Below are 27,033 nucleotides of genomic sequence, written 5' to 3'. Positions count from 1 at the left end.
ATAAGAGGTTAGATAGACTTAATGCTCTTCAACGTGATTTCTGGTGGAAGAAAAATAAAGGAATATATATATATATATATATATATAAAAGCTTGGGATTCAATGTGCATTAGTAAGGAATATGGAGGTCTGGGTCTGAAAAATCCTCATAAGATCAATTTAGCTCTATTAACTAGGTTAGCCTGGAGACTAATAGAAAATCCAAACAAACTGTGGAGTATTATCCTAAAATGTAAGTATTTCCCCAAAACATATCCTTTAAACTATAAAAAGAAATCAGTCAGGTCATGGGTATGAACAAGTATATATAAAGGAATAGAAGTTATCAAAGAGAATCATAGATGGGAATTAGGAAATGGTGAAGATATCAACCTATGGTAGGATAGATGGCTTGCAAACGGAGAAATACCAAAACCTAAAAGGAACTAATATTAATTTGCAGTTTACAAAAGTGGCCGATATAATAGACAATAATGGAAATTGGAATATTAATTTGATAGAGCAATTGTTTGATGAAAATACAGTTAAGGAGATAAAATCTTTAGAGCCTTTCTCTAGCATATATGGTAAAGGCAACATTAAATGGTTAGGAATAAGAAATGGGTGTGTCTCAGTTAAATCAGCTTATAATTTAATAGCAAATAAAAATAACATGCATGAAAGAGTAGGTTGGAAAATAATTTGGCACCTTAATGTTATGCCTAGAGTAAAAAATTTTCTCTGGAAAACTCTCAGTGAATGTTTGCCAGTTAGGAAATCATAGGAAGATATGTTCCAATTGATACTAACTGCCCTTTGTGTAACAATGCTACAACTGAAAGCATAGATCACTTATTCTCGAAATGCATATTCTTTGAAGCTATTTGGAGAGGCTTATCTTTAACAACGGTTTACTATAAGGCTGCTAACAAAAACTATAAAGATTGGTGTGTGCAGTGGTTGGAAGATAAGGATAATAGGGACATCTTTGCTCTATTCTATGGCATATATGGAAATATAGATGCAGAGTTGTATTTGATAAAATAAAACCATGTCCTGAAAAATTAATAGATTTGATAAAGAAAGACTGGACTGACCATATGTCTTGTAGAAAGAATAGTAATCCCAAAATAAAGAAAAAGCTTTGTGCAATGTTTTCCATCTAGGTTGCAAAATGGATCAATTAGAAAATAAGAGTAGCTGCAATTACATCTTATTTGATGCTGCATATAAGAAAAAGTCTAAGATATTTGCTTATGGTGTGATCTTTATGAACTCTAATGGTGACATTTGTGATTTCACAGGAGGAACAGGTAGATGCAACAGTTCAGATGAAGCAGAAGCAAGAGCCTGCAAGGAAGCTACAAGATGGGCAAGAAGGAAAGGATTAGACAACTTAATCTTCCTCAATGATAATCAAAACATCATAAATGGAATGAAGAACAACTATTTTGCTGTTGACTGGAAAAGTAGAGCCTGCATAATGAAAATATGGGAAGACAAAAAAGTTTTTGCTAATGTCTCCAACTCTGTAATCTCCTTTGCTTAGTTTTAATAAAATTTCCTTTTATAAAAAAAAAAAAAAGGTTCGCGACGAGTGTGAATTCGTGCACACTCCTTAACGAGTGTATATTTCACATTTCAATCTCTACCCTTGATTTAATTTAGGGAGTTATGTAACGAGGGCCGTGATTCTAAACATGGAGGATAATGAGACCATCAGTTAAATAATCAACCAATCAGAAGTTAATGTGAAATATACACTCGTTAGAGGAGTGTGAACAGATTTGGACTCGTTCGCGACTGACTGAAACCTCATCTTAGGGACCACACTTTTTATCCTAGTAAACTGTTTTATTTCTCACGATTTCACCAAATTGAGTTACAAAATGAGATAATTAAAGAAATTGTTGATCAACTACAACTAAAAGAACAGATTAAATGCTTCAAAAAAAATAAAAGAACAGATTAATTGTTCAACGTTACTTGAAAACTTCATCAAATCAGTAGGAATCGGTTAAAAATCGAAATACAGAGCAAACAATTGAAACGCAGAAGTTTCAGTATTGCTTTATGAGTCGGGTTTATGCATCCGAAACCACATTACCAAACCCACCCGATTACTAACATAAAAGGAAAAAAAACTGAGATGAACAATTAGAAAATCTGTTTCTGAGTTCATCTACCAAAAGACTTCCTGCTTTAAGTTCTTCCACGATATATACGGAAGAAATCCAAATTATACTAACATCACAAAGCCTGAAACGACATCTGAAACTTCAAAGTATGATTCATTCACTTACAGTTACACAGAAAACAAACTAAATCTAAGGAAATTGAAAGGTATGAGATTGTTAACCAATATCCTTGCTGATTTCTTTGTTATGAAAAGTGATAAATCGTAAATGGGTTTTGTATACCCATGTTGTTATTGTCATTCAACTAATGGTTCAATTTGATTAATATAGGTTTTGTATTTTTTCTATCATATTTCGTGATTCCTTCTAATCAAATTTGCTCTCGTATGTCAAAAAGAAACAAAAAAATAAAGTATTGATCAATCCCCGTTTGATAAAATGCCTCAAAGAATTGATTGTAATGTCCCTGAAATTAGATCATAGTTTTAGGATTATTAGATTGTAAAGAGGTTTTGGGTACTGGGTTTTGTTTATATACGTTTTAGAGCAATCACTTATTGTTGTGCAATCCTCATAACATCCAGCAATTTCGTAGCATCAGGTCAAGAGTCATCAATAGTCCCTGTTAGTTTCTAGTCGTGTTTTTTTCTCTTTGGTCGGCCCTCACTGCTGCAGCAGTAGTCTAGTTAACTAATTAAGGGTGAGTTTTCTTCTAAGTTTTCCAATTTCTTTTGTTGGTTGCAAGTGTAATTGTGCAATATAGTAGGGTAGAATAGGATAATTTTAACAATTAAGTATATTTCGCAATATTACAGCAGGAATCGTTTGTAATGGTTGAAATCTGATCAGTTGTCATTCAGACTAACTGACTAAAATAAGATATCTGTTGAATGTGATCAGGGTTTTGTTAATGGGAGTCATCAGTAAAACTGAAGTAAATTTAAGGAGGCTGCTTGCAACAGCTCCTCAGCAGAAGAATCAAGCAAAGCTCATACATGTAAGTGCAAAGGCTTATTTCATCTTTCCTGTTATTATGCTACCAATTGAACTATTATCCATGTACTTTAAAGGTGGTAGATGTGATAAATCTTTTGTCAGTTCCAAAATGCTTTATTTAGTCAAGGAAGTATAGCTCCCAAATATGTATTGCATGCTCTTTTGTTTGGTGTTTATCACTATTTTGGTACATGTTCATATGACCTTGTGGCAAATACTCTGGTCTAATAATTTTAATATCACACAATTTGTTATACCACAAGAATACGATGTTTCAAATTACCAATCTGGTTCAGTGAATGTTATATTCTTGAATAGTTTTAGATTTTTCGATTTCTCCCGTCCTCCTTCAACCATAATAGAACACAGTACATTGAAACCCCCCTTTATCATATTTCTTGTGCTAAATAGAATAAATACGTTTGAAGATTTTAAAGGAGGAGCATGTTTGCTTAATTTTAAATATCCTTATTTTCTCAATTCCATTTTGAGCCGAAGCAAATTTCTTTGGGATTATAGAAACAGCAGAAGAGAGATATTGATATGAGGGGTAAGTAGCTCTTCAAAGTTACAATATATTGATTGTTTGTGGTGAGACTAGGACTGGCAATTCTATGTGGAAGAGTAAGATATGGTATACTGGTTTCCAACGATAGGAATTTAAACAATTTGATTGGGATGCTCTCGGCAAGTAAAATGTATACAAAAGTAGTTAACCTGTTACTTAGAAGATCTCTTTGATGAAATTGGTTGAGAAGATTTTGACTTCCTTGATTTAACTTGTCTGATACACATGAAGATTGGTTTGTGGGGGTTAAATCTGTCACCAAGTATGTGATATGTATAGTTTATGATCCTATCCCACATTATGGTTTTTGTGTTCAGTACCAATTTTGTCTCAGTATATTTCTTGTTGATAATACTTGCAGTATGTTGCTACTTTACGAGAACAATTGGAGCAATTGGCAGCAGAAACTACAGAGGATGGCTTACAAAGGTTTTGTTATTGTTTGATTCTTATATCTGTAAAGTTAAAAGACTGGACAAAAAATACATATCTGTACGTTTTGGTTTAGTATCTCCTAAATCCAAGTTTGCTAGAAACTGTTTAGAATTATAACCTGTTCTACAGCACCCACAAATTATAAATGTTATTCATCTTGATTTTGCAATTAAATACTTTTCCTGGAGATTCACCCTTTTGGTTGATAATGCTTAGAGTTGGGTTGGAAAACGGAACTATTTGTTTTTCATGATTTGCTATCCCTTTACCCGTTGTGCAGGACATCCATGTTCTTTGTTGTGCATGGTATAGTGCTCTGTCATTAAATATTTTGAATTATATGTGTGGGTCATTAGAAACCGATGGAACAAATAATAGGTTGGGTAATCGTAAACACCAAATGCTTAAGCCTTTGTCCAAAAGATTACTCAGGACTATACTGTAATGCTTAGAAACCCTTTCCACACTTGCAACTACTTGGAATTCACTGCTAGCAGAGAAACAAAGGATTACAGTGTCAAAGAATAACGTTTTAAGAAAAATTGTATATGCCTTTTTACAGCTTCTAGTTTTGTTAGTACTAACTGTTGGATCTTTCCTTTAGGATTTCAAAGGCAAAGGTGAGTGACTATTCAGAGAAGATTGAAGCACTGGCAGCTACACTAGCTGCAGAACCAGTAAGTGTATCTGTTTTTTCACAACTTTTTGGGATCCATTATACGAATTTCTTTTTGAGATTTTTCTTTTATCTATTATTATTTCGCGTAAGGACATTTAGTTAGTAACGAAACTCGACACGCAGTCACTTTTCATGTCAAAACTCTTCACCGGAGTAATTAGAAGAAACTGAGGAATTTCTTTGTCTGTACTCTGAAGTACGTGATATTGAAATAGTTATTGACCGTGTGTACAGGATCTGTCCTACTTTGTTAAGAATAATAAATGGAGTCCTATCCCTAAACTCCTTACTGTTGTGGAACATTAGCTCTTAAAAGGATTATCCTCTACAACTTCACTGCCTACAGTACATATGACTCTACAGGGTTTTCAAAACTTTTGCGACTTTTGCAGTGGCAGTTCAGTGCCCAAATATGTAGAGCTTCTTTGTTTTGTCAGTTCACTAGAGTTTCTACAGTTCATTAGAAACCTAACATATCTTTGGTTCGGTGGCAGCCTGTTTTGCCAGAATCCTTGGAGGCTTTTGACGGGGATCGGGTCAAGGAAATTCCATCAAAGCCAGAACAAGGAACTCACATACCTTCTCCAAGATTGCGAAGGAGGTTGTTTTATGTGAAACAATAGTTTATTGCACTTGATGTTGATTTTTGTAACTAGCTTACGGGTTATCTAATTTTACAGGTCTCATTATAAAGTTGAAGATAGATCATATGAGATTAAAGAAAGTGATTCATCAGCTCCTATCAAACTGGATGCTGAAGCACATACACATATTGAGAAGCATAGGTAACTTACTTATATCTTCTGAGTTGTGGTTCCAATATGGTTACAAAACCAACATATTTCTTTGAGGGACACTCTCGGGGTTTAACAGGGAGTGTTAAGAGTTTTGATCAATGGAGAAAACTAGTCCTATTTTGCCTTCATTTGATTTTCTCCTCTGATCTTTCAACAGAAAGCTTCAAGAAGATTTGACAGATGAAATGGTTGGATTAGCACAAAGACTTAAAGAGAGTAGCCTTATGATGAGCCGTTCCATTCAAGACACGGAAAAGGTGTGTCGAATACACTATCTTGCATCAAATATTTTCTGTTCTTTTGCTCTTTCTTTTATTTTTTAAATCAGATATAAATCTGTCAGGACACTTCCACATGTATCATGCATGGAATGTGGGGGTTAAGTTTCATAAACTGACACATAAGCATCTTGAGTACAGTTAAAAAGTTACTGGTTAATTAACAAGCATTATTGTGCATTCAAAAAATCAAGCTTCTTGAAGAACTGTGCCCTTCTGCTAGAGAGTTATTAAAATAATCAGAAAAGTCTGAAGAGCTCCTGAGCAAGAATCAAAACAACTTTCTCAATTTTTAGTTGGACGAGATGTTTCTGATGTAGCTATTGAACCTAGAATGGTCCAGGGAAAGAGAAAAGTATTCCATTGCTAGGACAAGTTAAGTTTATGATCTTGCCGTTTGTGTCAATAAGTGCTAATTTAGTTTTATCAGTGTTACCATGTGCATGTGGTGTAGACATGTGACACCGATAACCTATATACTCCAGAGAGTGTTTGTGGTACTGTCTCATCACTTCTGTGTGTTCTGGATACCGCTAGTTTGGCCAGAAGTACATTTGTTGTCCACCTATTGGAACGTCTTTGAAAATCGCGGTGAAGAATTTGTCTTTAATCATAACAGGAGACTGGGTGCTTGTTCGACGAGCCTTTACTTGTTCTCAGTCGCATTGCATTCAATGTGATGCAGAATTTTGGCTGTCTCGATTGCTTGATTTACAAGTCTATACTCGGTGTATGTTATATAAAAGTTTTAGCCTTTTGCTATAAGTATTACTGAATCATCTGTAAAAGCAAGTCATATGCTGAGCTTCGAGAGCTAATCCTTGAACAATTTTTCTTGGAAGGATAGGGATACAAAATTGCCTTTGTCATCTTCGATACCCACATTCATTAGAATCGAATATCTACTTTATTACAAGCAGTTGGATCAATTTCATGAGTGCTATTTTAAAATTAACTGCCTGGTAATGTGAAAGGAATTTGCTGCATGAAGATGTTTCTTTTTTTTGGTTGCCATAGTAATAAAATTATAAGCAGAATATGATGGTTCTTATGATTTGAGTGAACGCAGGTACTTGATTCTACAGAAAGGGCAGTGGAGCACAGCTTGGCAAGCACTGGTAATGCAAATGCTCGGGCAATGGAAATTTATTCCCGGACTTTCAGCACCACCTGCTTCACGTGGCTACTATTCTTTGTCATGACGTGTGTTTTCGTAATGGTCATAGTTCTCATTCGTGTGACTTAGTTATATAAAACTGTAATCTTTTATCCTCGTCCACTTTTCCAGACTGCAAAGTATGTTATTCAATGCTACTTTATCTAGTTTTTGTGTCAGTACAGTTTCATGCATTAGTTGAGCACTTTAGGTTTGATTGCCTACCATCTTGTGTTGTTACTTGTTAAATAATAATTAGGCGTTATAACAGTGTTGTACAGATGAGTTTATGAAAATTTAAGATGTCAGACTTCATTTTTATGACAATCTATGAGCAGACATTTCATCTTTCTAAGAACACCAAGTACATTCTTAATAGGATGTCAGGATTCTGGTGACCAAGGAACATCATAAAGTGGGGTTTGAATGCTAATGTATTGTGATGCCTGCATCATCTAGTGACCAAGGAACATCAGAAACTCAATAGAATAGCAAGCCAATATGAAGATCATTTAGAAATCTTTCCTTATATCATTCTTGCTGGTAAGAAAAGACTATTCTTGATCACGGAGATGTGACATGTTTTAGTATCTATGCTGGAGGAGTGGGATCCGTTAATAGAAGTCTTATATTTGGGTTGAGGTTCTAGATGGCGACGGTCTGGATATGATAAATGAAGGCCTGTTGATTAAGTAGGTATGAGCTTTCTAAAAATTCTGTTTGCCTGTCCGTGGAATTTGATCTAATAATTGTTCAAGGAAAATTGTAAGAGTTATTACGTTGTTGATGTGCACAAAAATGATGATTGATCCTCCTTCCATGAACAGTTTTGTGCCATAAATACGATCGATTCTTCCTATGTCATTGCTGGAAGCCGATGAAGCTTAGGTACATTTTCTTTGATTTTTAAAGGGTTTGGTTGGGAATTTTTTCTTAATTAATGCTACAAATTTACAGGGATCAATTGTGAATTCAAGTGGCAGCGTTTCCTTTTCTGTAACTTCTTCACTTGTGCAATTCTTTTTTATTCTTTTGGAAACTATTCTTGGGTTGCAGGTGGGACTGTTTTCTGTCTTGTCTTCCCCAAGGTCTTGGGAAGTCCTCTTTCGACAACTTGCATACTTGTATGTATTCCGAGGTCAACGGAATTCTCTATTTATGTCACCTCTCGACCATCAGTAGGGTCGTCTCCTTCACATCAAATCTTGCAGGTGAAACAAAAGATACTCCTACTGATCTCCGAGATGCTACATATTTTAGTATCTATGCTGGACGAGTGGAACCGGTCCCATGTTGAGGTAGAGTAGTTTCCAGCTTGGCTACCGTCCGCCGCATAGTTCGCTAGACCATGTGTTGCTTGGTTTCCTTCTCTGTAATTGTGCTGAATAGCACAACATGGAATTTGGCGCATCCGGAATGGGAGGTGTTGTATCTGAGTGATATAGTGAGCTCATAGGAGAAGCGCCATACTGGGTCTGGGCAACAGTAAAATGAGAACATAGGAAAAGTAATAACGACAGAATTCTGGAAGAAGAAGAAAAGATAACTGGTCATAGACATTTACTCTTCTAGTGCTGAACTCAAATCCTGGTTTGAAACCAGTGGTTTCCCTTATCTTCCTTACGTCACAAGTCAATAACGGTTACTAAGATAGATGATCACAACAGCAGTAAACTATCTTGGTGCATTTTTAATTTTCTTTATGTTTCTGAACAGTATTTTTAAGGTACAAAGCCATTTCATCGTCTATTTAGTCAATGCTCAGTTCGTGACTGGGTTATCTGCTGAATTGATCATTTCACCTCGACGAATACACTACCAGGTTACAGTTTCTTAATTCGTGTTTCTTGATGTTCCAAAATGTGTTCCTGACTTGCGTTGTTAGAATTCAAGTAACAAAATGAACTTCCTTCAGATTTAGTTATTATTTTTCTCTAAAATTTGCAGGCTGTTGCAAAGATTTAAACGACAAAATGGAAGCCTTGAAATGTATGATATCACCACGTTGGCGTTTCTACCTGAAATCCAGGTTCTTTTAGTTATAATGTAGTTGTAGACATTGTAGTGCTCAATATAAACACCAACACTTAAGGTGTAATATCAATGAACTTTAGTTTTCCGTTCTCAAACCATACTTATGTAATACTAGGATTAGGGGAAAAACAAGATATATTGAGCTGCCTAATAACTAAAGTAAGGGAATTTCATTTAGTATCAACCTTATTATAGTCATCAATCTATAATGCATGGGCTAATGCAGTAATTAGCGACATGCACGAATGGTTTAAAGACTGCCCCGCTATCTCCTAAAAATCTAAAAGACCATCCCAATTTGTGTTCACTGCTCAGAACGGTAACTACGGAAAATCCCACGGTCACACCCAAGTAATAATCTAAAAAAGATCTAAGACATGATAAGAAGTTCTCTAAGTTATTTTCATTAAGAACAAGAACACAAAACCAAATGCAATATGAGAAAATCCTAATTTGGAAAACAATCAACTTTCTCTCTCTAAAATTCCTTACACAAACTCTCAAAAACGTTTCTCTCTTTTACAATGGCCTCTGGTGCCTTTTATAGGGGTTGTACATAGTGGAGTAAAGCTAATAAAGCCCCTTAAATCGGATCTGAAAGGGTGATGGATTTGTTGTTGCTGCGTTATTATCGCATTGATCTTCACATGTTTCGTGTGATTCTCGTGACGCCATTGCGTATGTCAGGAGTGATGTAGAATTCTTATTTTCTCCTGTGACCAATGGTCTTTATTATTTTCGCCCTTGACTGATTGTTGATAAATGACTTTCTCGCGTTCCTATTGGTTGTGTGATATTTTGTATCTACATTTTGCCTCTCCTCGCATTGAGCTTATCTGAAGCAGAAAACAATAAGAGAAGTCTTAACTCATCACATCAACCTTTTTTTTCGTATTCTTTAGATCTGCCGACATAGTTCCTTATTTCCCGCATGACCGTCTACACGTGTTGACTGCCATTCTTTTCGACCGACACGTCCTCCATATTTTCCCCCTTTTGACCGGTGACCTCTTCTGGCGGTTTTCTTACCTTAATAACTGTGAAGAGAAAGAATTTTCTTTTCATCTTCTCTTTTTTCTTCTCCGTTTTTATCTTCTTCTCTGTAAAACTCATGTCATCGTCCCAAAGTCCCTTCTAGCGTTAATCTCTGCTTAAATCGATGGATCCATATTCTGGGTTAGTAGCTTTCTTATATTTACCATTGCTATGTTGTTTGAATCTCTGTTTTGCTTTTGATTTTAGATTTTTCCTTGTTGTTGCTGATCTTCATCTTTCTGCTGTTGTTCTTCTCTTCGCTCATATTCCCATACTTTTTATTCCCAGAGACACTAATAAAACTTCGTCTGATAAACGGAAATTCGTTCTTAAGGTTCATTCAAAACCTTCTTCTGCTCTGGTTCCACCTAATCTCAAGGAAGTGGTTTCACATAAGAGGAAACCTTCGCATAATAAAGGAGTAAGAAATACTTTTAAATTTTCGCCTTTATCAAACAATATTATTGCCTCTGTTTCTTATTTGCTTTATTGTATGAAGGTTGATGGGTGCGGTGATAATCGCGAAAAGCGAAGACTCAAAAAATCTCGCCATAGTGTTAAGATTGACACTACTGTTGATCTTCCTGCGCTGGATTTTTCTTTTGGTGAGGAGATCATATTGCGTCAGGCGTCAGCTTCTGCTATTGTTACTCCTGCTACTTCATCCGCTGAAGCCCATTCGCTAGTTCCCCCAGATTCAGACGCTCATACCGTTGTTTCCTCTGCCCCATTGGAGTTACAGAAGAATTCTCCCTCAAAGGATGCCATAATCACTTCTCCCTCTGATGTCGTCGCTTCTCCTCAAGTTGTTAATGAGACCCTTCTCACTAATAAAAGTGTATTGGAGGATGCCGACTCTGGAGTTGAGTATTTGCTGAAGATTTGCAATGCCTCACTTTCTTCTAGTGATGATCCTTATTTGGCTCAAGTTTGCGTTACTCTGACAAATCTACTGTGCGAATCTCCGCCTAATGAACCTACCAGGCGCGATATTTTCTCTAGTTTAGATCCAAGCATTCATCTAGCACTTGATCATTTGGTATGTGTTTCTCCTTTCATTCGCCTTTGATGTCGTTTTCTTCTGGTTCTTATTTTTGTCGCCTTTTCCTAAGAGTCTCGCCGTCGCCTTATCCAAATTGAAGGTTTTGATGATTCCATCTGCCTTATCAAAGATCTCTCCCATCAAGTTTCGAAGTTACAAAATCAAGTATCTGTTCTTAAAGGAGACCTCTTAGCTGAGTCCACTACAACCGAAAATCTTCGCGTGCAAAACAAAGATCTTCGAGGTAACATTCTTTCTTTGCTTTTATTTTCTTGATTTTGTATTGCCCCTGCTTCCAGTTTATGGACTATCCGCATGCGGAAGCGCGTCATAGAGAGGTATGAATACCAATACTCTGTCGAGGATGCTCGTATTGAGAATGAGAAGTTGCAATGTCAGTTGAGCCAATTAATCAATAATCACTCCTTCTCGGCTCTCAAGTAAAGATCCTTTCTGGATTATTGTATAGTGTTGATATGAGAAACCAAACCCTGTCAGATGAGAATCGAACTCTTGCGGAAGAAAAACGCTCTTTCATGAGTGAGAAGGCAATGTTTACTCGTCAGTATCTTAAACTGATGCAGGCTTGTACTGCTCAAGAGGAATCTTATCGCGCTTTGAAGAGTCAATGTGATGAGGAGGTGACAAGGTTAAAATGTGAGAATGAGAAGATTATTCAAAGTAAAATAAGGGCTACCGTAAGTAAGAATCAAATTCAGGAAGAATACACGCGGTTAAAGTCTTCACATGACATACTATCTAAAGAACATGATTCTTTTTCCAAGTGTGAGCGGAAGATCAGGTCTCGTCTTAAGGGCTTAGTTGGTGATGATATTGATAAGTGTATGGAGGATTTTTAGAATAGTAATCTTGCTCTATCTCGTCATCTCTTTTCTCAGAAGGAAGGTAGTCACATCAGGCTGCCTGCCTCAACTTCTGTCTCAGTTAAAATATTTTCTCATTTCTTGGTTATTGTATCGCTCTCTTACTCATATTTTTACTCCTTAGTAGAATCTGATGAGTCGCACAAAACTGCTATGAAGAAGTTGAGGTCTGATCTTTCTAAGGCCCAGAAAGAATTGGTGAAGGTGCGAAATGAACGTGATGATAACTCCTTGTTCAGGAAGAATGCTGAAGCTCGGGTAGCTCGATTGAAGATGAGGTGTTCTCGCATTCAAAGAGTGATGGAGGTTACTGTGGACAACACCAAGAAGAATGTTGAGCGCGACCTCTTTGTCAAATCTAAGGATGTTGCAGATCGAATTTGCCGTCAGTATTCTCTTCCTCTTGTAAAGATGAACCCTAGCTCCCGCTGTTCCTGCTAACGTGGAGATTTCTGAGTCTAAAAATGGGAGTGATATTGAATGCGAAGATGAAGAATCTCCTATTCGTCAGGATCAACTTAAGGAGAACGTAGCCGGTGCTGGTTCTAACGATGCTGACGGTGGCCCTATTGAAACTAGTGGTGGTTCTTTACTAGGCAGAGATGATCAACAGGATAATCATTGAATTTCTCTCTTCCGTCTTTTTGGTGCTGGGTAGATAATTTGGCGCTCCCAAGTTTGGGAGGCGTGTCTTTTGCACTTTCTTTTTTGCTTGACTCTTCATTCCTGCATTTAATTTTAGACAAAGTACTACTGTATTCTATTTATTTCAGATAATTCTCTTCGTTATGTTGAAATTTTTATGATATTTCTATGTGTTTATTTTTATCTGAAAAGGCGAATAACACTCATGTCTTTTGTTTTTATTCCCATACTTGCCTCTGTTCTTCGCCTTTGAAGAATGAAAATGAACGTATATGATTGTGTTCATAAATTTACATCAGGAGATAAGTACGACATATGTGATGATATTTGAATTGTAAACAAAATTTGGATTCGTACCTTCCTCCGTTGTGTTATTTTTTCGCTTGTATCTTCTCGCATTCGATGATTGTTTATGATACCTTCGCTTACTTTTCTTTGAGCCGGAATACGTCTGTCTTTTCATTTTATTGGTATCTCATCTACAAAATATCCATATTAAGAAATTTATGGGTCTAAACAGGGTTTATTTTGAGGTCTTATTATGCCTCCCTAGGTGGAGGTCTTATATAGCCTCCCCTGTTGGATAGGTCTTATCTTTGCCCCAGGGTATTATTTGTGGTAGGATGGCGAAATTTCAGGCGATCATTACTATTGATCTTGCCTTATCACCTTTTCGTATTATTGCCTATGCAGGACATGTTTATGCGACAATGCGATAGGCCTAGATACTCCCGCGAGTATTATCCCCATGACATTGTCGTCTTTGACACAATTCAGCTCCCTAGTGGAGGGTGTCGTCCTTATATTTCCCTGACTGCCCTTTCAAGGAATCTTACCCCTACCGGCTTAGGGTGGGCTCCTCCCATCCAGTGATACCAACAATCCGTTGTTTTTGTAGCCTCTTATCCCTCCGCCGATATGGCTTATGGTTACGAGACCACACCCTAGGTGGGGTTTCTTGAGGACCGAGTGTATCATAGTCAGAACTTGCTAAGGGCGGCTAGGTACTCTCCAGACGCCCTAGGCATCCTTAGCTCAACCATGTACCATGGCGCCATATTCGAATTTCTACACTCCTTAAGAGAGAACTTATTGCCCTGAGTTTTCACTTAGGAGTCTCTCCTGGATAGGCTTTTGTTTCGCCCCAACTCTCCATGGCCCATGTTTCGGTGTTGGTATGGATTTCCCCTGAGCTATGCATTACCAGGTTTTTCCCTGATGATGATGCGCGTTAGGTCTTATCTATCTTTCCTTTTGCATTTATGCGAACTAGGGTGCACGCGCACCATCGGATGCCTAGCCTCTTTATTAGAGGTTTTTGCTCTTGTTGAGGTCTTATTATAAGGTTTTATTTTCGCATTTTCTTCTATTTGTTGTTTGTTTAATAAGCTTTTGCATTTAACATCTGAAGGAGAATTCTTAGTTTTGCATTAATTCTTCTGACGATTACATTGCTGAAATCTTTATCTCGCCCTAGTTACTCATTTCATCGCTACTTTCCTAATATTAAAACTTCTTCAATTCACCGCCTAAGGGTAATATTTCTTGAGATATACCCTATTCCATGGGTGATCAAGTTTTCGCCCCACATCTCGCCCTTCACTATCTACTAACTCGTACGCTCCATTTCCGACGACCCTTTTTATGATGTACGGTCTGTCCCATGTTTTCTCTAACTTTCCATCTCCTCCTCTTTGGTAGGGCGGTATTTCTCGCAGCACTAGCTCCCCTGGATGGAATTCTCTTTCTTTAACTCGCTTATTATATTCGCGTGCTAGCATGTTGTGATAATTCTCCATGTGCTGTAATGCGACCTCTCTGTTTTCTTCCAAGTCGTCTAACTTTGATAAGATCAAATCGGCGTTCAGGTTCTTTTCCCATGCTTCCCTCTTGGTGGTAGGTATGATTACTTCCGTTGGTAATACTGCTTCCACTCCATATGTTAAGCAGAAGGGGGAAATTCCTGTTGCGTCTCTCCTGGTTGTCCTATAAGCCCATAATTCATTTTGCACCTGTTCTTACCACCCCTTATTGTGTCCTTCAAACTTCTTCTTCAATATGTCAGCAATTGTCTTGTTAGTCGCTTCTACCTTCCCATTACTTTGTGGATACAAGGGAGTTGATTTTCCGCTTTGAATCTTGAATGCATTAAATAACATCTCGATATTTTCGCCCTCGAACTATTTTCCATTGTCTGAGACTATTTGCACTGGGACTCCAAACCTACAAATGATATTTTCAAATATGAAGGAGAATATATCGCAGTCCAGAATATGCTGAGTTGCCTTCTCCTCCACCATTTTGTGATCCTTTGCTACAATTAAATATCTCATTTGCTTGGTTCCTGCTATGAACGGGCCCACAATGTCTATGCCCCATTTTGCGAATGGCCATACACTTGTTGTTGAACTCAAAGATGCTTTTGGGTCATGTATTCTTTTTCCGTGGTGTTGGCATTCTTCCATCGTCTGGATACCTCCTTTGCGTCCCTATGCATGTATGGCCAAAAATATCCTTGTACTTTTATTTTAAGTGCGAGTGATCTTGCTCAGTTATGGTTACCAACGTCCCCATAATGGATAGCTTTTAATATCTTAATTCCTTCCTCCCTTGTTAGGCATCTTAATGAGGGCCCGAGAAATGATTTTCGGTAAAGTACTCCAACTCTTAATTCGTATTGGTGGCTTTGCTTCTGATCTTATGTGCCTGCAACCCGTCTCTCGGTAATTTTCCTTTTTCCAAGTATTGGTGGAGAGGTGTTCTCCAATCTGGTCTTCCTTCTTCTCTATTTTCTTCTCGGTTTTCTATAATCATCGCCTCTGTACTCTCTTCTTCCTTATTAACTAAGGGTAGCAACAAAGTCTCTATCTTTATGTATCTAGCGGTAGGATCCGTCATCATAGAAGAGATAAATGCTAATGCGTCTGCAAATCGATTATCTTTTCTACAGATAAGTCTCCATGATATTTTGGGTATCTTCGTGGAGAGTTCTTCGACAAGCTATTTGTACTTTCGGAGTGATGGTTCATTCGTGCTATATAGTCCTTGTATTTGTCGAATAACAAGCTGTGAATCACTAGTTATCCTTATATCTTCTAGCTTCATTTCGATCGTTATTCTTAACGCGTGCACCACTGCTTCATATTCTGTTTCGTTATTTGTTGACGCGAACTCTAGTCTGAATGAGTATGCTATCCTTGCTCCTTTTGGTGAAATGAATACGATCCCTATTCCTTTCCCTTCTCCATTAGCAGATTCTCCCACCAATATTTCCCATCTCCTTAGATTGTGCTCTATTAACAAATCTTTTGGGTTTCCTTGCTCTTCATCTATATCCATCATATCTTCCACTTCTTCGTTTTCTTCTAATGGAAATTCAGCCAAGAAATCTGCAATAACCCGTGACTTTGATGAAGATAAGATTTCATACTTTTCCCCAAATTGTTCGATTTGTGCGTTCCATCGCTCTACTCTTCCTACTCTTTTTGAGCTCTTTAACACGGATTTGATCGGAATTCGAGTGAGGACTCTAATCTCGTGCGCCTGAAAGTAAGTGCGGAGCTTCTGTGTTGCATACACCATCGCCAAGATGAGCTTTTCAATCTTTATATAATTCTTCTCTGCATAGTTGTAAGTTTTGCTTATATAATAAATCGTCTTTTCTACTCCTTCATCTAGGCGAAGCAATACCGCACTTAATGCGTATGATGTTGATGCGAGATATATTAGCAATTCCTCTCCTGGTTCAGGTTTCTGAAAAATAGATAAATTAGCTAAATAATCCTTTATATTATGTAGTGCATGTTCACACTCTGATTTACATTCAAATTTAGTTCCCTTCTTTAAGGTGTTGAAGAAATGCTTGCACTTGTCTGAGGAGCGCGAAATAAACCGCCCTAACGAAGCGATAAATCCATTAAGCTTTTGAACATCTTTCACAGTTGCAGGCGAAGGCATGTCGCATACTGCTTGTACTTTCTCTGGGTCCACTTCTATTCCCTCATTTGATACAATATAGCCCAAGAATTTTCCTGATGCGACTCCGAAGATGCATTTTGCTGGGTTTATCTTCATCCTATACTGACGCATTTGCTCAAATATTTCTTTCAAGTCCTCCACGTGATCTTTCGTCTTTTTACTTTTCACTAGCATGTCATCCACGTAGACTTCTAATGTTGTGTGTACCCATTTTGCAAATATCTTTTCCACCATCCGCTCATATGTCGCACCTGCATTCTTTAACCCAAATGGCATTCTTGTATAACAATATAATCCCGGCGGTGCAAAGAAGGCTGTGTGTTCTTGGTATTCTTCTGCCAGAGCTATCTGGTTATATCCTGAGTATCCATCCATGAGAGATAATCTCTCGCATCTTGTTGCTGCTTCCACCATCTGGGGTATGTTTGGAAGAGGGAAGTTGTCTTTTGGGCACGCTTTGTTTAGGTTACCAAAATCAATGCAGATTCTTATCCCTTTGTTCTTCTTTGGCACCACCACCATGTTGGCGATCCATACTGGGTATTTTGCTGGTCTAATGATCCCTGAATCAAGCATCTTTTGTAACTCCGCCTCTACCTGTGGATTTTATGTATTTGCTATATTTCTTATTCTTTGTTTGAATGGATTCATATTGGGGTTGATGTCCAACCTGTGACATGCGACAGATGAGTCTATACCTGGCATTTCTTCCATACTCCATGCAAAGACATCTTGATATTCTCGCAACATGCTTATTATTCTTTTCTCTTCTTCTTCCTCCATTTTGGTTCTGATCTTCAATATCTTTGGTTCTTCCTCTGTCCCTATGTTGATGTCTTTTGTTGGTTCAGCTGCTGCAAAATTCTCCTTTGGTTCTTCTAAGGGTGATGGTTCCTTTATTTCTCCTACTGGTTCTCCTTCCTCATCTGGGATTTCGTTTGGTATTCCCTTTCCTTTTTTCGCCTTAATTAGGTAGACTTTGAATTCTTCATTCTTCTTTGATTCTTTCGCCTTTCTCCATCGATCCTTTCGCTTCTTTGCTCGTTCTTCATAATCTCACACATCTATTTGATTGCATGTCTTCACGCTGATTATATCGCCCCTTATCTCTCATATCCCTCTTGGCATTGGGAAGCAGGAAGTGTTGATGAAATGTTGACGCGATGCCTTTGATTCCATGTACCCATGGTCGCCCCATGAGCATGTTGTAGGGCGATTCAACGGCTACCACACAAAATGTGACATGTGTTTCCATCTCCCCCAAATCAATGTTCATGATGATTTCACTCTTAGGTTTTGTTACCACACTGTTGAAGCCGTGAATGTTGTATTTTGGAGAGGTCAGTTCCGCATCATTGCATCCCATGCTCTTGAAAGCATGATAGAATAGTATATCTACGGAGCTCCCTATATCTATTAAAGCTTTATCTATCTCCCATTCTTCTGATTGTTTCGCATTCGTCTTTTTTCCCTTTCAGAGTTCGTCTGGTGGTTAAAGTGACAACTAGTGGATCCATACGTATTTTGCTTCCCTCTGGTGCATCTTCTGCAGTAAACGTTATTCGTTACTTTTCCCAGCCTTTCAATGGTGAAATTTTATCTACGGTCATTATCTTCTTCCCTTCGTAATCTCGCTTATGAATCCTCCCTATTATACCTGCGTAAAATTCTGCAACAGTCACAACTGAATGTGTTATTGAATTACATTGTATACGCCTGCTTCCTTCCTTTACTTTGATTCGTTGCGGTTCGTTTGTTGGTCTTGACTGCTTTGTCGTTGTTGTCATTGCCTTTTCCATCCTGTGTGATTTACTTTTCATCTATTGACGTTTTCTCCTCTGCTGGTGTATCTTTCGTCATTTGATCTTTTGGCTTCAATTTTTATCCTGAAATATTAGTAGTAATCTGGAATCCAGATCCGTAAAATCACAAATCAACGATGAAAAACCAAAGAACTACCGCTTAATATTTGTTCCAGAAATGCTCAAATTCCTTTCAAGATCTAAAATTCAGAAAATCGTCAAATCTGCTCAAAAGGATGACCAACTTTAAGTGTTTGAAAATCAAAACAAACAAATCTAAAACATCTTGAAAACTTCACAGGTGAGGAACATCCCTCTTACTCATCCGAGCTGTTTCTATGCGCCAAAATGTAACTACGGAAAATCCCACAGTCACACCCAAGTAATAATCTAAAGAAGATCTAAGACATGATAAGAAATTCTCTAAGTTATTTTCATTAAGAACAAGAACACAAAACCAAATGCAATATGGGAAAACCCTAACTTGGAAAACAATCAACTTTATCTTTCTTAAATTCCTTACACAAAATCTCATAAAGGTCTCTCTTTTACAATGGCCTCTGGTGCCTTTTATAGGGGTTGTACATAGTGGAGGACAGCTAATAAAGCCCCTTAAATCGGATCTGAGAGGGCGAATCCATCGCCCTATCTTGTTGTTGCCGCGTTATTATCGCATTGATCTTCACATGTTTCGTGTGATTCTCGTGACGTCATTGCGTATGTCAGGAGTGACGTAGTAGACTTCTTATTTTCGCCTGTGACCAGTGGTCTTTATTATCTTCTCCCTTGGCTACTTGTTGATAAATGACTTTCTCGCGTTCCTATTGCTTCTGCGAAATTTTGTATCTACAAGAACTTGGGAAAAAACAATCAAATGCGCTCTGTTATCGTCAGGCCTGAGTAAGCAGATTATGTGATCATTTGCTACTGCTGGTGATGAAACGAATCAGATTGGATGTTCATCGGGTAAAACCTACTGGATTCGGATCCGCACATCCGAATAAATAAATAAAGAGGGATTTACTGTTTAGTCCAGAAAACCCGACCCGGGTTACTGGCTAGTCCAGCGCCAAAAAATATTTACTCCCTAGTCCAAAAAAGTTTTGAAAATAGTAAAATTACTCTACTAACCCTAATATATAACACTACATATAATAATACATATGTTACTACTAGTATACTAGTTACTACTAGTATATACTAGTAGTAATTAGTAGTAATTAGTATGTAGTAATAACATATGTAGTATGTAATATACTAGTAGTAACGAGTATGTAGTATGTAGTAATAACATATGTAGTATGTAGTATACTAGTAGTAATATGTTATGTATTGATACTACATATTGATATGTAGTATGTTATGTATTGATACTACATATTGACATGTAGTATGTTATATATTGATATGTAGTATGTTATATATTGATATGTAGTATGTTTGATATGTAGTATGTTATATTATTGATACTACATATTGATATGTAATATGTTATGTATTGATACTACATATCAAAAAAATTTATTATGTATTGATACTACATATTTTACCACTAGTACTAGTTACTACTAGTATAAGTATAGTAAAGTAGTTACATAATTTACTAGTAACAATAAGGTATTTTTGTTACTACTAATACAATACATATTAATATGTAGTATCACCATATTGATACTACTAGTATGTAGTAACATACTACTAGTAATATTTACATGTGTTGATACTAATTAGACCTGAAAGGGTGTTTTAGGAATTTATAAAATACACTTTATAGTCTCCACGAAGTTTTTGGACTAGAGAATAAATTTTTTTCACGGATGGACTAGCCATTAACTGGGTCTGCTAGAACTGGACTAGCCAGTAATTCCTACATAAATAAACCATAACGAAACCCTAACTTCCTCCATTGTGGAGTGGGGCGGGGCCCAACACATAAATAGGGAGAGGGGGTGGGGGCAAAAGCGAAAATAGACGGGTGTAACCAATACTAAAGAATCGAAGTTGATAGACACGTGTAAACCCTAAAGAAGATAAACTCAAAGCTAACAAAACCCTCTTTGGTTGACGTGTACATACATTTCATTATATAAACACAGACCCTCTCTCCCGATTCCTGTTTTCACTCACACTCCCTCTCCTCTTTTTTTCTTTTCTCCTCTCTTGTTCCGTTTCCCGGTTTGCTTCTATTGAGATCTATACTTTTCATAACTCTAATCTAGAGTTCCATTCGTTATTATTGTTATTTTGGTTTGAGGATCAGATTATATTTTCAGCTTCTGTCGTCTTGGCTCGAGATCCGGGCCAAGGCCTTAAAAGAAGCATTTCTTCACTACTATTAAGCGATTACGAATAGAGGTAAAAAAAGAAGACTCTGTTACCTCAATCGATCTTTTTTACTGTGTTTTGATAGTAATACTTAATTTGATTATTGTGCAGATTTTGATTGATATTTTGTGATGGCGAATTCGAATGAGGGATTTCTTACGGAAGGACAGCGGGAATTGTTGAAAATTGCAACAGAAAATGCTGAAATTTTGTCATCTTCACCGAAATCACCAACGAGTTTGTTATCTGATAATTCTTATATTAAAGTATCTACCGGTGCTAAAGCTCCAACTGTTGGATTTGCTTCTAGACATGTTCGTCGTTCGCATTCTGGAAAGTTGGGGCGTGCTAAGAAGGGTGAGTTCTTGATTTGTTTCTCTTGCGTATTTGTGTAATGTAGATGGATTTGTAAATTCCTGGTCATACGGCAGTAAATTGTAGACAACTTAAAAACCTTAATAAGTACTCAGTAGAAAGTTATGCTAATTTAGTTGAAACAAACTAGAACGAGTTCAGCGGCATGATGTCGGAAGTTATTTTAGTTATAGCGATTAGGTATTGCTCAAATCATAATCTTTGCTGTACTTGAGTAACCAAGTAAATCTTATTCTTTGATTAGGTTAGACTCTTGAATTTCAAAATGTTGTATTAGTGTGTGATAGTATTAGAGTGGTCATATCCGTTGAAGTTGGTTGTGATAGGATTTTCTTGTTTTTAGTTGAAAACAATAGGACAATTTTGTCTTTTTCTGATGGGTTCACAGTGCTGGCTTGTATGATGCCATTGATATGCTGTAGTAGGTGAGCTTTAACTTAGTCTGTTATTAAGACTGACAATTGATCAAGAAACATATGATTGGAGATGATTATCTTTTAAATCTAGGAAGTGAAGACCTTACACAACTGTTGATTATAATCTCAATCGCAAATATGCGCTTGCAAACTCAGATCTTAGGAGTGTAGCTGTATTTATGATTGCTCGACTGGTGTCGATTTAGCAGGGGTGTGATGCTTTGTGCAAGATTGTTTGTATATATGTTTGTTGCCTACATTCTCTGAGAATGAAGACCCCTATAGAGGCTATTGTACTTGAGTACCAAGCCTCCTAGCCTTTGTTATATGAGCTGATATATGCAATTGTTAGCTGCTTGTACCGCATTCTGAAAATAACAGATACAAATTTGTTAGATGTGTAGGAAACTCCTGATACTGTGATTCTTGAGCTGTTACTGTGAAGTATTCTGTTTTGTACTTCATGAAGGTTTCTGACCCCTTTACTTTGCTCTCTCCTAAATGATGCTGTAGAGGGTGGTGGTGGTAAAGGCACTTGGGGAAAGCTACTTGATACTGATGGTGAGTCGCATCTCGATAGGAATGACCCGAACTATGACAGTGGCGAGGTAATTCATTTTCACGCTTTCCCATTCCCTTATGTGCGTATTTCTGTTTTTTTTCTCCTCTTGGTAGCTCCGCTTATGTTTTTCGTACCGTAGGAGATGGTATTTATAAATGCCTTCTCTTCCCATGCGAAGGATGGCAAATTTAGCTTTTCAAGGTTTCACATGGCCATAGTATTTCCACTCTAAATTCTGTTCTACGTAAAATCTATCTCGATTAGTGCCGTGTACTGATCTTAGACTGTATTCCCTTTCTCAAACTTCAGGAACCATATCAGCTTGTCGGGTCTGCCATTTCAGATCCCTTGGATGATTACAAGAAAGCTGTTGCTGGCCTTATAGATGAATACTTCAGCACTGGTGATGTACAAGTGGCAGCCACTGACCTGAAAGACCTTGGCACAAGCGAATATCACCCATACTTTGTTAAGAGATTGGTATCCATGGCCATGGACAGACACGACAAGGAAAAGGAGATGGCTTCAGTTTTGCTGTCAGCTCTCTACGCAGATGTAATCAGCTCAGTGCATATCAGTCAAGGATTTGTTCTGCTTCTTGAGGCTGCTGATGACTTGGTGGTAGACATATTAGATGCAGTTGATGTCCTTGCTCTTTTTGTTGCCCGAGCAGTGGTAGATGACATCCTTCCTCCAGCCTTCCTTAGCAGAGCCAAGAAGGTTCTCCCAGAATCCTCCAAAGGGGTCCAAGTTATTCAGACTGCTGAAAAGAGCTACCTTTCAGCTCCTCATCATGCAGAATTTGTGGAGAAACGCTGGGGCGGGAGCACCCATGTAACTGTAGAGGAGGTGAAGAAAAAAATATCAGTTTTGCTCAGGGAATATATTGGAAGTGGGGATACAGAAGAGGCTTGTAGGTGCATTAGGGACTTAGGAGTCCCATTCTTCCATCACGAGGTTGTGAAGAGAGCCTTAACACTTGCCATGGAAATCCAAACAGGTGAACCACGAATTATGAACCTTCTGAAGGAAGCAGCAGAGGAAGGGCTTGTAAGTTCCAGTCAGATGGTGAAAGGGTTTGGTCGACTTAGTGAGGCCCTTGATGATCTTTCTCTTGACATCCCATCTGCCAAAGTCTTGTTCTTCGAGTCTCTGGTCCCAAAGGCAATCTCTGGGGTCTGGTTGGATTCTTCTTTCCTCAAATCCTCCGGTGAAAATGGGGACGCCAAAGGTGAAGATACTGAAAAGGTGAGGCATTTCAAGGAGGAGGCTGTAACTATCATTCATGAGTATTTTCACTCAGATGACATACCAGAACTCATTCATAGCCTTGAAGAGCTTGCAGCTCCAGAATTTTATCCAGTTTTTCTCAAGAAGTTAATAACTCTTGCGATGGACAGGAAGAACAGAGAGAAGGAGATGGCATCTGTCCTGCTTTCTGCTCTTCATACTGAGATCTTCTCAAGTGAAGACATCGTGAGTGGGTTTGTTTTGCTGCTTGAAACCGCAGAAGATACTGCTCTTGATATATTAGATGCGTCAAATGAGCTTGCTCTCTTTCTGGCTAGGGCAGTCATTGATGATATCTTGGTTCCATTGAATTTAGAGGAGATAACCAGCAAGCTGCCACCCAACTGCAGCGGGGCAGAGACTGTGCACATGGCTCGTTCACTCATAGGTGCACGCCATGCAGGTGAGAGGCTCCTAAGGTGCTGGGGTGGTGGCACTGGCTGGGCTGTGGAGGATGCTAAGGACAAAATAACAAAACTTCTAGAGGAGTATGAGAGTGGGGGTGTTGTGGCAGAAGCTTGCCAGTGCATCCGTGACCTTGGGATGCCCTTCTTTAACCACGAAGTTGTGAAGAAGGCACTGGTAATGGCGATGGAGAAGAAGAATGACAGGATGCTTAATCTGCTGCAGGAGTGCTCTGGCGAAGGACTGATCACCACCAACCAAATGACCAAAGGATTCACCAGGATTAGGGATGCACTAGATGACCTCGCTCTAGACATACCCAATGCAGAAGAGAAGTTTGGGTTCTATGTAGAGCATGCAAAGAAAAACGGATGGTTGCTGCCATCCTTCACAGCATATGCTTCCCCTGATATGGTGGCGGCTTAAGGAACACTTCCTCGCTTTTTAAAGTGTATGTTGTTTCTTTCCTTGCCGAATCAGTCCTTTGTATCCCTGGTACAATTTGTATGCTTTGAAAAGTAACGTTGTAGGGCTGGAATATTAGAATTCGGCCAGAGGTTTCTTCAGGTTATGAGTTGTTTGTTTTCATAGGAATGAGTATGTTAATTAAACCCTAGCTCCTGTACAGAGGGTTGGTCTTATGACATTTTCCATTTTACTTGGTTATGAGCTCTCCTGGCATTATGGGTTCGCTGGTTTCTTTTGTGATGATTGATCATGTTCATGTGCTTGCTTTCAGAAATTTTAAGGAAGTTCTTACATTTTCTTTTCTACAGTTAGAGAAAGCTGTAAATGGGTAACGGTCAAGGTGGGTTGTGTTTCAAGTTGGGTCACATTTCTTTGAATAAGATGAATGAACACGGGGCGAAGATTTTAGATCACAACCACAAGGACAAGAAAATAGTGTAGAAAAAATTGCGTCTCCGCTCTCCATTCATTCACTATATAAGAACCCTTCTAATCAATTTTAGAACCTTTCTAATCAATATTTTCACGACTATCTCTTAGTGGTCTCTAGTTAATTGTAGTCTGATTTCAACTGCATCAACATCAGTGGGAGCAACTGTAACTACAATGGAGCTACTCGATCTCAAATTCTTGAACATCAACAATAGTTGCAGTCAATCCTCCAAAAATCGCTCCATTAAAAACCTCCTGAAAGGTCTAATCGAGAATCTTCACCAGTTCTTTAACTAGCAGTGCACTGCTGGCAGAATCTTCCTCACCTTCAGTTCTCAGCTTTTGCCGCTCCACAAATTGCAGATATAGCTGGAGGCGGTAACCATAACCGTGGAATATGTTTTTTTTTTGGATGTATATATATACAAAACGTTAACATTTTTCCAGTGCAATTGTCGTTCATTTCTCCTTCTTTTTTTTTCCATTCTCAACGCTACAACATTTTTATCCGTCGAGTTTGGTACGGTATCAAAAATTCATATGTGCCACCTATTTTTCCCTCAACGTGTCCCAAAAAACTGTATGCATGACGCACACGTCTAAACAGAATCGTACATAGGGTACAAAACAATAGCAACCTAGTCGGCTAGTCCACTAATCTCCTGCAAGTTCCCCTCCTCCCTATTTCATTCTGTTTATTTGTAATAACAACACAGTTGATCTTAAAGCATCCAATTAGTTGAGAAAACTTATCTAATTCGATTTATTTAGGGTAGTAGCGGCTGGTACATTCATGGAACATCATCATTGGATCGTGATCACAGTCATCGACTCATGGTACATAGTTGATGGGAAGAGATTGATTGAGATTTGAGAAGAGAGAGGGTGTGTGACACGAGAGTAGGTAGCCAAGTTCAGGGGTGCACATACCCTATCCATACTCGCCAATCCTACCCTACCCGCCAGTTTTTTAACCGTATCCTACCTTATCCACTATTTGGCGGGTAGGGTGGCGGGTAAAAAATTTCTTAACCGCCGCTAGATGGGTAGGGTGGCGGGTAAAGCTCGAAATTATCCTACCCTACCCGCCTACCCGCCTGTTTATACTATTGATCTCTGCCGTTGGTTCTCGTTTAATCTCTGCCGTTGATCTTTCAACTATTGATCTCTGCCGTTGCTTTATATTTTCCTACAACACTAAAAACTAAAAAACTAAAAACTGGATTCAGTTTTCGTGTTATCTCTGCAGAGAAACTCCCAGAACTGAATTCATTGCTAAGAAAAAAATCTAGAGAAGAGAAGATCATGAAAAGAAAAACCCTATTCTTGTGAATCCACAACGCAAAAGAAGAACTGGCCAGGGGAGTTTTTGAGAACGGAAGAAACATAAAACCAGTACCTCTGATTTACCAGTACCTCTCACATCTCGTTTAGAACTTCAAATCTGTTAACAGATCTCGTTTAGAACCTTTTAATAAGTTGATTCAAGGTAAGATCTAACTTCAAAGTTCATTTTGTTTCATTTTTTTTTTTGTGTTAAATTGATTGAAAAATCATAAGGTTTCATGCATGTTGCTGGATATGAGGAATCTGAGTTTGGAAAGCTAATGAAGGGTTTAGAGAGTGGTTCTTCCTCCTAATTTGAAATCCAAACTAATTTTCAGGTGAAAATTTGAATAATTTTTTTAATAATTTGAATGTGTTTTTCTTTTATATGTTATATTGCTTGGTGATTTTATTTGTATTTGAAGAAATTAGTTGAAATCAATTGAGTAATATGATTGCCATCGTGAAAAATTGACATGCATGTTAACTGATTGATGAAATTTCTCATAGAAATTTAGTTTGTTCCTCATGAATGACGAGTTTCAATGCGATTATGTTAGGAGATGGGAAAAGGCAATTGAATGGGATTTAAAATCTGTGGTCATATGTAAACTGATTGATAAATTGTCTCTTCATGATTTCTATCTAAAACCCATGTCTTTAAATGTTTAGATTATCAATATTTCAAACAATTTCAGTGAGATTTTGATTATGTGACACCCATGTCTTTAAAGGTTTATCTAAAGCAATTGAATTAGCTTTAGATTCTGCTCACAGCAATAGTAGTATTAATGAAAATCATTGGTTTGATTGAACATTAGCATCATGTCAGGTGAGTGAGTACATTTAAGACCTTTGCTAGGTGGGTGAGAAAAGGAGAGATTTGTTTTGTAGTTTAAATAGACAGTTGACACTGGAGTCCAGTATATATGTTTTCTCGCAGATAACTTGTCTCCACAATGCTTGTATTCTGCAGAATATCTCGAAT

The 27,033-nt window shown here is 37.9% G+C and overlaps 3 protein-coding genes across 8 annotated transcripts; all 3 read left to right on the top strand.

The window, feature by feature from the left end:
- Positions 1–2,131: 2,131 nt before the first annotated feature.
- Positions 2,132–7,353, top strand: LOC113299435. The gene is made up of 8 exons (XM_026548452.1): positions 2,132–2,322; positions 3,018–3,114; positions 4,043–4,110; positions 4,721–4,793; positions 5,290–5,396; positions 5,476–5,580; positions 5,750–5,849; positions 6,940–7,353. Exons 2-8 carry the CDS (start codon positions 3,028–3,030, stop codon positions 7,114–7,116), a joined length of 717 nt encoding a protein of 238 aa, XP_026404237.1. The 5' UTR covers positions 2,132–2,322; positions 3,018–3,027; the 3' UTR covers positions 7,117–7,353.
- Positions 7,354–9,915: 2,562 nt separating this feature from the next.
- LOC113299433 lies at positions 9,916–12,866 on the top strand. Of its 6 annotated transcripts, none has more exons than XR_003334903.1 (5): positions 9,916–10,236; positions 10,384–10,516; positions 10,595–11,134; positions 11,208–11,381; positions 12,146–12,866. XR_003334903.1 is itself a non-coding variant. In XM_026548449.1 (4 exons), the coding sequence occupies exons 1-4, from the start codon at positions 10,220–10,222 to the stop codon at positions 11,328–11,330; spliced, it is 813 nt and encodes a 270-aa protein (XP_026404234.1). In that variant the 5' UTR covers positions 9,916–10,219; the 3' UTR covers positions 11,331–12,866. The 6 variants fall into 6 exon arrangements, 2 of the variants coding, with proteins under 2 accessions (XP_026404234.1, XP_026404236.1); XR_003334900.1 differs by having other exon boundaries at positions 11,208–12,043; positions 12,149–12,866; XR_003334901.1 differs by having other exon boundaries at positions 11,208–12,043.
- Positions 12,867–20,552: 7,686 nt separating this feature from the next.
- Positions 20,553–24,589, top strand: LOC113299432. The gene is made up of 4 exons (XM_026548448.1): positions 20,553–20,801; positions 20,883–21,128; positions 22,076–22,170; positions 22,434–24,589. Exons 2-4 carry the CDS (start codon positions 20,903–20,905, stop codon positions 24,243–24,245), a joined length of 2,133 nt encoding a protein of 710 aa, XP_026404233.1. The 5' UTR covers positions 20,553–20,801; positions 20,883–20,902; the 3' UTR covers positions 24,246–24,589.
- The last annotated feature ends 2,444 nt before the right edge of the window (positions 24,590–27,033 follow it).

Source organism: Papaver somniferum, chromosome 7 (assembly GCF_003573695.1).
Source record: "Papaver somniferum cultivar HN1 chromosome 7, ASM357369v1, whole genome shotgun sequence".
Classification (NCBI taxonomy): domain Eukaryota; kingdom Viridiplantae; phylum Streptophyta; class Magnoliopsida; order Ranunculales; family Papaveraceae; genus Papaver; species Papaver somniferum.
This window is presented reverse-complemented; position numbering and strand designations above follow the sequence as displayed.

Coding starts and splice junctions, on each gene's coding strand:
- LOC113299432 (XM_026548448.1), top strand. CDS start 20,903: ATGGCGAATTCGAATGAGGGATTTCTTACGGAAGGACAGCGGGAATTG. Junction 21,129..22,075: donor GTTGGGGCGTGCTAAGAAGG/GTGAGTTCTTGA, acceptor ATGATGCTGTAG/AGGGTGGTGGTGGTAAAGGC. Junction 22,171..22,433: donor CGAACTATGACAGTGGCGAG/GTAATTCATTTT, acceptor CTCAAACTTCAG/GAACCATATCAGCTTGTCGG.
- LOC113299433 (XM_026548449.1), top strand. Junction 10,517..10,594: donor AACCTTCGCATAATAAAGGA/GTAAGAAATACT, acceptor TATTGTATGAAG/GTTGATGGGTGCGGTGATAA. Junction 11,135..11,207: donor ATCTAGCACTTGATCATTTG/GTATGTGTTTCT, acceptor CCTTTTCCTAAG/AGTCTCGCCGTCGCCTTATC.
- LOC113299435 (XM_026548452.1), top strand. CDS start 3,028: ATGGGAGTCATCAGTAAAACTGAAGTAAATTTAAGGAGGCTGCTTGCA. Junction 5,397..5,475: donor TCTCCAAGATTGCGAAGGAG/GTTGTTTTATGT, acceptor CTAATTTTACAG/GTCTCATTATAAAGTTGAAG. Junction 5,850..6,939: donor CCATTCAAGACACGGAAAAG/GTGTGTCGAATA, acceptor GAGTGAACGCAG/GTACTTGATTCTACAGAAAG.